This window comes from Chinchilla lanigera, unplaced genomic scaffold (genome assembly GCF_000276665.1).
Source record: "Chinchilla lanigera isolate Chin_1 unplaced genomic scaffold, ChiLan1.0 scaffold00085, whole genome shotgun sequence".
Classification (NCBI taxonomy): Eukaryota; Metazoa; Chordata; class Mammalia; order Rodentia; family Chinchillidae; genus Chinchilla; species Chinchilla lanigera.
Genome location: NW_004955486.1, coordinates 6,066,608 through 6,080,128, shown reverse-complemented (window position 1 = coordinate 6,080,128; position 13,521 = coordinate 6,066,608). Strand labels below are relative to the sequence as shown.

Below are 13,521 nucleotides of genomic sequence, written 5' to 3'. Positions count from 1 at the left end.
GATCGCACAGCGCTCCTGACGCGTCGGCAAAGCTCCTTGGTATCCATCTGCTGCGTTGCTCATACTCCAGGCCTCAGCCCTGCCACTCCTGCTCACAAAAACCACCTCCAGGAGGACAGAGGAGTGGGTCCGCCAGGAAGGACAAGCCCAGGCCAGGCCGCTGAACCAGGTCCCAGGGACACTGGGCGCAGTTGATCCAAGCTGGGAACCAGCTGCATGTCCACACTGCTCACCCTGCAGAGGGCCAGGTCTCCCGCTGTGCCCACAGCAGCGCCTTCGGGCTCTGAAGACAGAGGTCAGATGTAGCAGGTCTAGAAGGCAAGAACCCCTGGCAGGCCTTCCAGGTGTGAGAGCAATTACAAAACAAACAAATTCAAGGGCTCCTGACTCAATTTCTATCTATTAAGCCTTGAGAAATGCAATGGACCAGAGACAATCTTCCCACACCGGACCCCGTGACGGGGAGAAGCCAAGTGGGCTCTCCAGGAAGGGGCGCGTAGGACTGGAAGCGCCCACGCGGCTGGGAGCACACCCTCTGGGGAGCAGCTGCGACCCCGCACCACCCCACATCCTGGATGCAGCGCACGGGGACCAAGGCGGCCTGGACTCCCTGATGCTCTCGAGTCCGCTCGGCCTGCCCGCCTGCCTTCCTTCTCGTGCATCTCGGGGTCCCAGATTCCTTCTTTTATCCTGATTCCAATAACCAGGTCCTTGAAGAACTTTTAATTTTTCCCGTTTCTTCAGGGTCCAAAGGGCGCACTGCTGCAGAAAATACCCCGACAGCGAGCACCTGGCCACGAGGAAGAGCAGGGCTGAGGTCCAGCAATGGGGCTAGGCAGAGGAGCCCCAAATCCTTCCCCACACGGCGGGGGCTCACGATTCACAGGGAGAGCAGGGCCGTGGTGAGCGCGCGGCCCCCGTGCAGCCGTAAAGCCCGTCAGCTCTGCTGCGGTCCGGCTGGGACAGAGAGTCCTTGTCCTTTTCCCTGAGCAACTTCATTTTCCGGTGGAACTTGGACCTGGGGTGCAGTTTCCCTTTGGGCAGCTTCTCCTTCTCCGTGTCTCTTGCTCCAATCTTCTCTGATGCTCCAGGAAGGTTAAAATTGTAATCGGTTGTGACATAGGGAATTGTCCCCTCGAGCCCACGCTGAAACACAAACACAGAGAACCATGGAAACCCGTGGGACCCAGCTGCATACGGCATGGGCAAGGCTGGCACTCGGGGTCTCCCACACATGGCACCTGCTGCCCACCTTCCCAGCCCCGCCACAACACACCTGTGCCACTGTCTCACCTACGCCCACCGCCTCACCTGTGCCCACGGACACCAAGCACTGGAGAGGAGGTGCCGTCCGAGCAGGCAGACGCCCATGGCCTCCTCCACCCTCACCCCATGCCAGCTGTCCAGGACCCAGTGGCTCTGGACCACACCTGGCGTGGCCTGTGGGCTCTCGCTTTCAAGGCCACCCAGACGATCCACCTCGCCTCCCAGGTCCTGCCACGGCCCGTGACTCTCGGCTGACCTCGGGCCCAGCTCCCCTCGGCTGTCTCACCTGGCTCGTGAAGACACACTGTGGAATGGAGACGGCACCGACCAGCAGGCAGTTCACGCTCCTCAACTCCTCAGGGGGCACCGGGGTGAGGATGTGGTACAGCCGCTTCTCCATGTCGATGCCCCTGCACAGCCCTGCAAGACAGCCCCAGTCACGCCTCCCCAAGAGCCCCGCCTCCCTGAGAGCCCTGCCTCCCACTGCTACCCTGCAGTCATGCAAGAACAGGTGCTCAGTGGTTCGAGACCCAGAACCCCCCAAGTCTACACACACACATCCTTGGCCTCAGCAATGGATCAGGTGGGACAGGCCCTAGCACAGGGGCAACCCCAGCAGCGACAGAGTCACATCTGTATCCAAGTCACCTGACTGCAGGTGACAGAGGGAGGAGGGCTGCAGAAACCGCTCCTCTGAAAACAGGAGCTCCGGGCCACCACAGTGAGCCAGGGTCGCCTGCGCACCAGAGCCCAGGGGGAAGTGGCCAGCCCCGGGAAGGCAGCAGGTGCCGGCACCCACAGGGCGCTGGGTTAGAGGACACCTGCGGGGGCGCAGCACCGACCTGAGGTGGACCTAGAGGCCAGCAGAGGATGAGACACCCGGGGAAGGCGCCTAGGGGAAGAGGGAGGCCTCAGCCCACAGGCACAGTGGCCTGGAGGGCAGTCAGGACCTGACACCACCACGGCAGGCGGAGGCTCTCACCAAAGCCCACGCAGTCGCAGATGGGCGTCTGGGCCAGCAGGATGGGGCCCCTCGTATAGCCGTGGACATCATCCAGGATCCTGCACAGCCCCAGCCAGCTGGCATTGACCGCATACAGGATGTGGGTGGGGGCGACGTCAGAATGCGTAACCCTCAGAGCAACAGCATTGAAAGGGACCTGGAACATACACGTGCAGCTCAGCTCCCTCTTTTAACGTGTGGCTGTAAAGATTATTTCTACTTTTTGGTTTTGAGGGTCAAGGACCTTAGGAGGTAGCCCAGGCGGGCTGTGAAATGGCAACCCTCCTGCCTCAGCCTCCCAGGTAGCTGGGATACAAGTGTGTGCCCTTGAACCCAGCTTCACAGTTTTTTGGGTTGGGTTTTTTTTGTGTCTTTTTGAGACAGTATTTCATTATGCAATTAAGGTTCGCCTTGAACTCACTTTAGACCAGGCTGGCCTCGAACTCGCAGCAATCCTCCTGCCCGAGCCTCCTGACTGGTGGGATTACAAGCGCATACTACCATGCCTAGCTCACCACGTACAGATCTTGTATACCAGTAACATTTGCTGAAAAGCTGACACATTCTTGTCTAAAAAGATGCAGATGATTCAAGTCTGAGGACACCCTAACTGAGTTAAGGGGAACAGAGACTTCCTGCTAAGTCCATGTGAAACCCTGGTCAGTGATTCTTCCAGCGTAAGGAACTCAGAACTGACCCACTGCCAAGGGACGGTGGGTGCAGAGAGAACTCAACGCTGGGGCAGAGCTCACAGAGGCTCTGCACGCACATAGCCCGGGCTCGGATCACCAACAGCAAAGAAAGAAAGAAAGGAAGTCGGCCTGCATTCCTGGAGCACAAGACACACGACTGACATCTAGCTCCCTGGGGGTAATTCCTTTCTTTTTTTCAGTACTGGGAACAGGAACCAGGGCTACTCCCAGCTGCTTTTATTTTTTATTTTGAGAGAGGGTCTCACTGAGTTGCCCAGGTGGCACTCAAACTTGCAATGCTCCTGGCTCAGCCTCAAGTGCTGGTATTTTAGGCATGTATCGCACCTGCCTTTTTTCTTGGTCCGTGGTGTGGGGAACTGAGCGGCATCCCCAGCCCTTTTTGTTGTTGTTCTGAGACAGCCTCTCACTACATCACCAAGTTGCCCAGGCTGGGCTGAATTTATGAGCACCCCACCCCCGCCTCCACCTCCCAGAGTGCTGGGATCACAGGTGTGCACTACCATGCCTGGCTAACTCCAATTTTTAAAGTGGGAAAATGTTTTGTTATACATATTACTTAGAAATATACACAAAGCCACAAAAGGAAAATAAACCCATCAGCAGACAGAATCCGAAGCCCAGCCCAGGCTCATCCCAGCACACTGTGTGCGAGTGGACTCAGAGCACGGGCTGGTGTAGACTGAGGGCAAAAGTAGCAGGGGTTAACACTGGCACACGGCAGAGCACACATTCCACAAATGTGGCTGAGGCCAGGGTGCTGCTCAGTGGGAAAGCAGCTGCGCAGCAGGCATGAGGCCCTGGGCCCAAACCCTGCACCAAAATAGCAGAAAGGCTGCCTGTCAGTAATCTGACCCTTCCTTTCTTTCTCCGACACAGGAGCCCCCTATGAAGCTCAGACTGGCTCGAACCTGTGGCGCTCCTCCTGCCTCAGCCTCCCAGTGCTGTCTTTTGTCAGCCCAAACTCCAACACTGCGGTGCATCCATCCAAAACAAGTCTCAGCCGCCTGGACTCCACACTGCACACTCTGGCGTCAGAACTTGACCCGAGTAACAGGGAGCACCCTCAGAGGCCCAGGGACGTGGGCTGTGTCCCACAACCATCCTACGAGATCGATATGGTGCCGGGTGACAGGTGAGAAACTGAACTGGCTTCCCAGGGCCAGATGCCGCTCCAACAGCCCTGCCGGGTCACCCCGCCTCTCTGCAGCTGTTTTTGCATCTGGAAACGGGGAGCACAAGCCCTTGTCGCAGGGTGCAGAGGGGCCCCGAGCACCAGTGCGCAGGGAGCCGGCAGAGGCCTGCTGAGCAGCCCCACGGCCCCCACACAAGCCACGTTACCTGATAGGGCGTCAGGCTGTGCAGGGAGCTGAGGGGTTTGGGCACGGGGGACATCAGCTGGGCGAGGTAAGCTAGCACTGTCAGATCTCGGAAAATCTTGTTATGTGAGTCCCTAAGAAGGAAATCAGAATAAGACCAATAAATCAGAATACCACAGGCACAGATTTCTCCCCACACCCCCCCACTCACAAACTGAACTATCACCGCACAGCTGACAACGCCGCGGCACACAGGACCTCCCAGTGGGACTAAACCTGGGCCCTGCACACTGAGCTACATTCCCAGCCTTTCCGCCCACTCCTTCTTTCCTGCCTTTCTTCCTTGAACATTCCTGCACTGATTCATTCATTTACTAAAGTAGGCAGGGTCTTGCTATGTCACTGAATTACACAGGCTGGTCTTGAACTTGTGATCCTCCTGCCTCAGTCTCCCACCACCATGCCCAGCTTGACACTGCTTTTTGACGAGGTTCCTATCGTAACACCTTTTGGCTCTGCTAAAACACATGATCCATACATCAAAGCTCCTAGCAACCCAGGCTGGACGCCACTTCCAGATATTTCCATTGAGAATATAACTGGTTTTCCTTTATAATCATATACCTGCGACAGACTTGAAAATTTATTCTGCAGCACTGGGAATGGAACCCAGTGCCTCACATATGCCAAACAAGCACTCCACCACTAAGTCATATTCCCAGCCCAGACTTGAAACATTTCACAGCAGATTCCTTCTAAGGAAGTGATGGCATACTCCTGTAATCCCAGCTACTCAGGAGGCTGAGGCAGGAATATGGCAAATGTGATATCAGCCTGGACAATTTTTCTTTTTTTTAGATAGCATCTCGCTGTATACTTCAGGCTGCCCCTGAACTCACTACATAGCCCAGGCTAGTCTCAAACTTGTAACAATCCTCCTACTTCAGACTCCCTGTGCTGGGATTACAGGTGTGTGCCACCATGTCTGGCTATTTTTGTTCTCAACTTTTCTTCTGGCTTTTTGAGACAGTGTCTCGCTAAATAATTCAGGCTGACATTGAATTCACATGTAGCCCAGGCTGGCCTTGAACTTGTGACAATCCTCTTGCCTCGGCTTTCTGAGTGCTGGCACTACAGGGGTACGCGACTATGCCTGGCCCAGCCTGGTCACTTTATCGAGACCCGGTCTCAAAATATGATATAAATGGGCCGCCAGGCATGGTGGCGCACGCCTGTAATCCCAGCACTTGGGAAGTTGAGACAGGAGGATCGTTGTGAGCTCGAGACCAGCCTGGGCTACAAAGTGAGCTCAAGGCCAGCCTGAACTACAGAGTGAGACCCTGTCCCAAAAAGATCATAGATAGATAGATAGATAGACAGAGAGACAAATAAACACACAGAAATAAGTAAGTAAACAGATAAATAGATAAATAAATAAAAGGACCAAAGATATAGCTTAGTGGTACAGAGCTTGCCTAGCCTGTCCAAAGCCTTAGGTTTAATCCCCAGTATCATCAAAAACAAAAAAAGTAAAAAGTAAAAAAAACAAATAAAAAAATCTTCATTCAACTGAAGGAAACAAGATTCTTCAGCCAAATGGTGGTTTACTCACCGATTTCTTGGAGTTTTTCTGAATGAAAACTCTGAATTCACGCGCAGCAGTTTATGTCCCATAAAGAGAACTGGGCTGTCTTTGTCTTCATCAGCGAACTCCCAACTGCCTGTGAGCTCCGGGAGGGGGAAGCCTCGCTCCCGCACGCGGGCCTTGCTCTTGGTGTACAGCCCGTCCGTGCAGTCCACGTAGTCCGGGCTGAGGTTGGGCATCTGCTTGTTTTGGGTGGAGCTGAACTGCACCACATGGCTGGGGGCCAGCAGCCGGATGAGGTCGATGAGAAGCAGGAGGCCTTCGTCTGGGGAGAGGGCGATGCCGTGAGCAGACCTGGTTCTGCAGGGGAGGCCCACCAGCACAACGTGGGCACTCTGATCCTGAGACAAAACTCCCCTGCGGGGTATGTGGCACACGCCTGGAAGCCAACCTGCGCAGGCGGCTGAGGCAGGAGGATCGCAAGTTTCAGGGCAGCCTGGGAACCTTAAGGAGAATCTGTCTCAAAAAATACTACAGCGAAAGACAAAAACAAAAAAAAAAAAGAGCAAGGTGTGGTGTCACCCACCAAAGGATGACAGACAATCAGGGCTGGGGAGGACATGAAGCGCACTGTTGGTGGGAGTCCAGAGTTGCTCAGCCCACAAGGACACCGCTGGGGAGGCCCCTCAGAAGTCATACGCGGAGAAGTAAGGAAATAAATAAAAACAGAGCCACTGCACAACGCAGCAATCCCAGCTGCGGATAGAGATCCACAGGAAATGAACTCAGTATACAAAACAGATCGCCCTCCTGTGTTATTGCAGCCCAGTCATGACGGGATGTGAGACCGACCCCAGGAGTCAGTGACAGCCGAATGCATGGCACCCAGACCACACGGAGTCCTGTTCCACCATGAAAAGGAAACTGGACAGCTGGCCTTGGGCTGTGTCTGGCAGAAGAGCGAGAAGGCAGGCTCCTGTGCGTTCCACACAGATGGGATCCATGCTCGGGAGACCGCTCAGCCGCCCTGATCTGACAGCACATGGCACGTGGATGGGACAGCGTCCTGGGGACAGCATCAGGGCCCACACACATGCACTCTGCCAGCCGCCCTCGCCTGGGACCGCGCCTGCCTTGCAGTTACCTGTCACCCAGCCCATCGTGTTGACGATCAGCGGGGCCTCTCTTTTATAGGCGCTGAACACGTATTTGATTATATCAACGTAGTTCTCGTAGTCGTTTTTGCAAGTAGGCTTCCCATAATACACCATCTTCTGCGGCGTCCTCTGGTGGGTGTAAGGTGGCCCTGGGAAGACAGTGGAGAGGGTCAGCAGAGGTGGTGGGACACAGCTGGGTAGGCAAGCGCTTGCCTGCTATGTATGAGGCTCTGGACTAGCTCTCCAGGCCTGGTGTGGCGCTGTACACCTATAAGCCCTGTTGACCCTTGCACTCGAAAGGCTGAGGCAGAAAGATCACCTTGATTTTTTTTGAGGGCACCCTGAACAAGTGAGACCCTGTTTCCAAAAATAAATAAATAAAATACACTCCCTAGAACCAGCAGTAATAACCGTCCTAAAACTTTTTTTTTTTTTTGTCTTTTTGAGACAAGGTCCCGCTGTGCAGTTCAGGCTGGCCTTGAGCACACTCTGTAGCCGCTGGTCTCGAACTCACAATAATCCTCCTGCCTCAGCCTCAGAGCGCTGGGATTACACGTGTGCGCCACCATGCCCAGCCCTCCTAAAACATTTTGTTTGGCTGCAACAGGAACTGCTCAAGTGAGGACAGAGCCACAGCCGGCAGGGTCAGCAGAGTGTGGGGCTCAGGGGTAGATGGCGAGGAGGGAGCTGGCAGAGCTGGAAGCCTACTCACACACGAGGGTACTGGGAAACACAGGAACATGTTGAGAATGACAGCCAGGTTCCTCACTAGTGGAACAGGATTTGCAAACGCAGAGTGAAAGCCACAATAAGCCGCTGGAGCTGGACTGGAACCGGGGCCACTGTGAGGACTGTGGCTTTGTCCCTGCGTCTACAGGTAATAGTGAGACACACAAGTGGCCGGGATGTGTGGGTGTGAGGTACACACACCCGTGTGTGCACACCTCCACAGTTCCTGCCTGCTCACTGAGGGGGCCCGAAGCAGTGTACTCCAGGAGAAAGCAGCGTCCTCGGACCCGGACCTTTGCTCCACTAGGAGGAAGCAGGATGCACGCAGGCCAGACAGAGGGAAAGCGCATGACGAGTGCACATCTTAACCCCGGGAAGAAAGAGGGAACTTAAAAACGAGAAGCGAGGGCCAGGGATAGAGCTCAGGGGCACAAGCGCCTGCCTGCAAGCAAGGTTCTGAGTTCGATTCCCAGTACCAAAAAACAGAAAAGTAAAGTGTCAAAAGAACCTGGTGACAACAGGAAGCTGCTCCACTGGGCAAAACTGGGACAATCTAAGCATGAAGGACAAGAAGCCATGAGCCCAAGAGTTACAGATTTCCCCATAGAAGCGCATATACCCAGAAAGTGGAAGAAATGGTGGGACTACAAAATCACCATCTTCCAGGTGTAGCAGCACACATCTGTAATCCCAGCACCCCAGACGCTGAGGCAGGAGGATCGCCATAAATTTGAAGCCAGCCTGGACTACATAGTAAAACCTTGTCTCAAAAAAAAAAAAAAAATCAAAGACCACTGCTAGTGTGATAGGGCAGGCCCATTTTTCCCATTATACATTGAGTTTTGGGTAAGTGCTATTAAGTTTGGATTTTATAAATCTAAGACATACAAGAAACAGGCACCTACCCAGAACTGGCTCCGTGATATTCAGTAGAGAAATGCAGCCAGGCGGAGTGAATTCTGTCTGGCCCATATCACACTCCAAGTAGTCAATGCAGGGAACACTGGAAATTTTAACGAAGAGTCACTGAGCTTTACTGTACAGAAAAGAACAACAGGACACAAGGACTCTGCACACAGGCACAATCCTCTTCTCCGGCTCTTAGGTGGCACCTGCCACCATGCCAGGCGCACACAGCCGTCCCAAGCCGCGCACTTGCACCTCAGGTGCTCGCTTCCTGTTTCGTCCTTAGAGCACAGAGGGGCTCCTCCCACCCCAGAGTCCCAGATTCCAAGATGTCATCCGGACAAACGGATGGCACGACAGGCGCCACCCTCCACCAGCTCCTCGCCTCCCAGAGCCCTGTCACTGCAGGCCAAGCACACCACGAGGAGTGCCACCGTGCAGCTGGGCCGCCCGACAGAGCCACGCGGTCTGCACCTAGAAGCCAGCTGCCTCCTATTGCACCCCTGCGAGCACACCCTGCTTCGCGCCAGGACCCAGCCCGCTACCGCAGCGAGCGGAAGGCGCACTCACCTGTTTAACAGCTGGTTCATCAGGTACCTACTGAACGTGGACTTTCCCACATCCTGCGGGCCACAGACCAGGATGATGGGGCAGCCATCTGCGTCCTCTGGGAAGAGACAGACATCGGCCAGCTCAGCCCCGCCCTTCAGGTCCGAGTGAGCCGTGGCGCACGAGCACTTGGGTTTACCCAGCGGTCACTCACCGCAAGACACGCTCACTAACTCCTCCAGGGCCGAGAGGGCGCTCGCCGTGAGCTGAAGCCCTTTCCTCCTCTTTTCTCTTCTGATGCCGATGGACCTCAGGACCAAGCACTCCGCAGTAAGCTGGGCCGCTGACTTTGGAAACACAATTCAAACAACGCGACGTGAGAACAGTGCTCGTCTGTCTCTTCATTTCTCCGCTCCTAAGTCGCCCACAGCTGGGCATTACGAAACACGAATCCGCTCCCCGCTTTTCTCTCACTGTTCCCAACACCCCCCCAGCAAATCCCATCAACCCGACGCCGGCAGCTCTGACAGCTTACACTCCCTCCGCAGGAGGCTCTGGAGAAAACAGGCACGGAAATGAAAACAGAAAAAAAGACAGAAAAAGTCAATAGGGTGTGGTGGTGCACACGTGTAATCTTGGCACTCAGGAGGCTGATGCAGGAGGGATGGGCAACAAAGCCTGGGCAACACAGGGGCTTAGCAAGACCCTGTCTCATAACACACAAAAATTGGGGATGCAGCTCAGTATGAGGGCCCTCAATCCCCAGAACCACAAAAAATAAAGCAGTAAAAAAAACTAGCTGTTGTGGTACAACCCTATAAACCCAATGCTGCGGAGCCTGAGGCAGGAGACCCTCCGAGCCCAGCCTGAGCTGACAGCAGGCTCAACACCACGCTGGACGACACAGTGCCTTGAAGGAGATCATCTCCCCACCCGCCACAGGAAAAGAGCTTCACGAATAGAACAACAGTGGTGGTTGACTAAGTCCCAAGGGGACAAAAGGTGACAGTAGCTGATGTGGTACACACTGATAATCCTAGCTACTTGGGAGGCTGAGGCAGGAGGATCACAAGTTTGAGGCCAGCCCGTGCAATTTAGTGACACCTCCCCTCACAAGAAAACAGCAAAGCCCACCCACTACCTGCTCCCGCTTGGTCATGCCTTCAGTTCCGTTTCCTGTGTCCCAGGCAACGCTGGAAGAGAGCTTGTCGCCAGCCTCTATGGCCGGGAACCAGACCCCTCATGGCGTCCTCAGCACCCTCTCCCCTCTCTGGGGTGCTTCTCCCATCCTCAGGATCAGAGCCGTCTGCTCTGTACCAGGCCAGTGCCTTCAACCCATCTGAACAGAACACTCTCCCACCACGCCAGCCCCAACCACTGCTTCAGCTCTCTCGCTCCGCAGTGGATGCATCGCCACTGACCCTGTGAGCGCCTCTGTCTTCCCTCAAGTCGGCCCGCAGCAGCGCACCGAACCGCTGCGGTCCACGAGCTGCTATTCTGCTCCCGGGGCCCCCTTCTCAGGCCCCCTCTTACCACGAGCAGCTCCCGTCTCCCCGGAAGCCCTCTGCCCCTGGGCTTCGCTCACCCCGAGGCTGCTCCTTCTCGAGCTCCTCTGCTGCCTCCCCCTCGCCCAGCCTCCTCCTGAGCGCTCAAGCCTCTCCGCGCAAGGCTCCCAAGCGGACAGCCCAGGCTCTCCCGTCTGAGCCCTGGCTCAGCGAATGGCAAGTGCACGTGCTCGGACGATGCGTGGCCAGTGAACCCGGAGCTACTCCATGGCTCATTTCCGTTTTCTGCGGGGACTGGAACCCAGCCGAGGCTCCCCACGGAGCTGCCCCCAGACTCTTCACTTCTACCCTCCCCTCACACCCAGCCCACCCACTAGTCCCACAGTGCCAACCTGACTGCTCACGGGAGACAGCCGTGGAACCTGACTTCAGAAAACTCACACACGCCAGCAAGTACCAGAGGGGAGGGATGAAAGAGATGCGAGTACAAGCACATTTCAATTCCACACTGAGAGTGTAGAGGAAACAGAAACACAGAATCATTAACCAGCTGCCACGTGAAATCAGGTGTGCTGGTACGCGCCAGGAACCCCGGCATCCTGGGAGGCCGAGGCAGGAGAACTGCAAGTTTCAGCACAGCCTAGCAACTTAATGAGACCCTGTCCCATAATAAAAAAAAAGGATGGGGATGTAGCTCAGTATGAAGATCCCACATTTAATTCCTAGCACCAAAAAAACAAAAACAAAACAAAAAAAACACTCTCAAGAACCCAACTACCACATGAAGATGGCCTCTGCTGGGAACTGAAGGTGAGGAAGCATCATGTGCGGTGACCCCCGCCTGTAATCCCAGCACTCAGGAGGTTGAGGCAGGAGGGTCATCATAAGTTTGAGGCCAGCCTGGGCTACAAAGTGAGCTCAAGCTCATAGCAAGACCCTGTCTCAAAAAGACAAAACAGAAAAAAAAACCAAAGTGAGGAAGGAAAGGAGCGCCATTTTCCCTGATTTCCCCTTCTACACCAACTCTCTCCTAAGCCCAGATGTGGGTGACACTCTGTCAGGTCTACCACACTGAAGGACAGACTGATTTTTTTTTTTGGTTTTTGGTTTCTGGGTTTTTTTTTTTTTTTTCTGGTACCGGGAATCAAACTCATGACCTTGCGCTTGCCAAGCAGGCGCTGTGCCACTGAGCTAAATCCCCAGCCCCTGAACAGACTCATCTTCCAAGAGAATGTCCCACATGCTCATCGGGAACGACTGCTCTGGCACAAGTAATTGGCAAAACTCTGCATGAAAACTGGTTGTACCTCTTGCTCAAAAATGGCACATGAACCTGGATGGCTGGTTATGAAGTTTACAGTGGTGTTCTTCAGACGTTCTAGCAGCACAATGGAACACAGAGGAGAAAAATTCTTCATTGCCCAAGATCTGTCCTCTGTAAAGAGAAAAATAAAACACCTTCGAAGTAGTAACTGCTGCTAAACTCTACCCCCTTTAAGGAGGCCATGTCCTCTGCTCAACTATCATCTCTTTCAGGACACTGTATCGAAGAGTAGGAACACTTTTGAGTGGAGAAGCCAATCCATCTAGTCAACTGTGGCCTTAGAACATTTTTATGATGTGCAAAATAGTCAAAGCAATAGTACTTTAGTTCTTAGGAACCTTGTGAGAGTTAAAATCCTTGTATAAAAGTGCTCCACATATAGTCCAGACCACTGTTAGCATTTAAAATTTAAAACAGCATTACAGAAGGCCCTCATTAATTTCCCCAGTGCTCATTACCCAGGTTAAGATGTGCTCTGAGCAAAGCCCGGGCTTCCCTTTTCATGTCCTTCTTGCTCTTCTCAGGCAAGGAGTAATGGACTGCGTTGATCGTCAGATAAGAGTGGGTATAGGCAGAGAAGATGTCCTGGGCAGGCTGGCCTTGGTTGATGACAAAACCAAACACCTCCACCTGGCCATAGAGGCAAGTCATCTGACAGATCCCGCTAAAAGTAAAACCCTAGCAAGGAGACAAGAAAGAGGTAACATTAGAGACCCTGTTACTCAGCACTGGAAAATTCTAAGATCCTGACTTGTTATACACATATCAAAGGACAATGGAATCTGATAACATTATACTGTACTAAGTGATCAACACATCTTTTTTTATTTTTTTTGTCTTTTTGAGACACGGTCTCACTGTGCAGTTCAAGCTGGCCTTGAGCTCACTTTGTAGCCCAGGCTGGTGTTGAACTCTCAACGATCCTCCTGCCTCATCCTCCCGAGTGTTAGGATTACAGGAGTGTGCAACCACGCCCGACAACACGTATTTTTGATCTAAGATCATTCCATGTAGCAACGCAGCTCTGCTGCCCCCGGGGTCCAGGCTAACCCTCCCAACCCGTCTTCGCAAGCTGTCCCCTTCCCGGGTTCTCACTCCCCACCAGCTCGCAGGGGGCGCTCTCCCAGACCACAGTCAGTGCGGGGTGATCGCGGGCGGGTCACCTAACTGTTTCTTCACCCCGAAACCCCTATAGAGACAGCGGCATTACTCCAGAGAGACCTGGGAGTGCTGACGGGGTTCGAACACCTGAAACGCTCCGTGTACTCAAGACCAGACTGAGCGACCAGTAAACGCAGCTCAGTACTTCTGCCACAATTCAAGTCCGCGCCGACTGGGAAACCCTGGGGACCGCTTAGCGGAAGCCGAGCTCGCACAGCAAAACGCCGCACGCGAGGCCGACCTGCACCGGGGGAGCTCGGCGGGGGCCGAGCGTCCCGGGGCTGCGGCCCCGCCTCCAGCCCGCCGC

The 13,521-nt window shown here is 54.4% G+C and overlaps 1 protein-coding gene across 1 annotated transcript in view; it reads right to left on the bottom strand.

The window, feature by feature from the left end:
- Positions 1–372: 372 nt before the first annotated feature.
- Positions 373–13,521, bottom strand: part of Nol9 (nucleolar protein 9) — a gene marked incomplete in the record, with an annotated part of 13,664 nt that continues 515 nt past the window's right edge. The window contains 11 exon segments of the mRNA XM_013504255.1: positions 373–1,146; positions 1,553–1,686; positions 2,249–2,426; positions 4,321–4,432; positions 5,911–6,208; positions 7,028–7,189; positions 8,675–8,772; positions 9,246–9,342; positions 9,439–9,571; positions 12,037–12,164; positions 12,512–12,731. Of these exon segments, the coding sequence (XP_013359709.1) occupies positions 874–1,146; positions 1,553–1,686; positions 2,249–2,426; positions 4,321–4,432; positions 5,911–6,208; positions 7,028–7,189; positions 8,675–8,772; positions 9,246–9,342; positions 9,439–9,571; positions 12,037–12,164; positions 12,512–12,731 (1,833 nt within the window).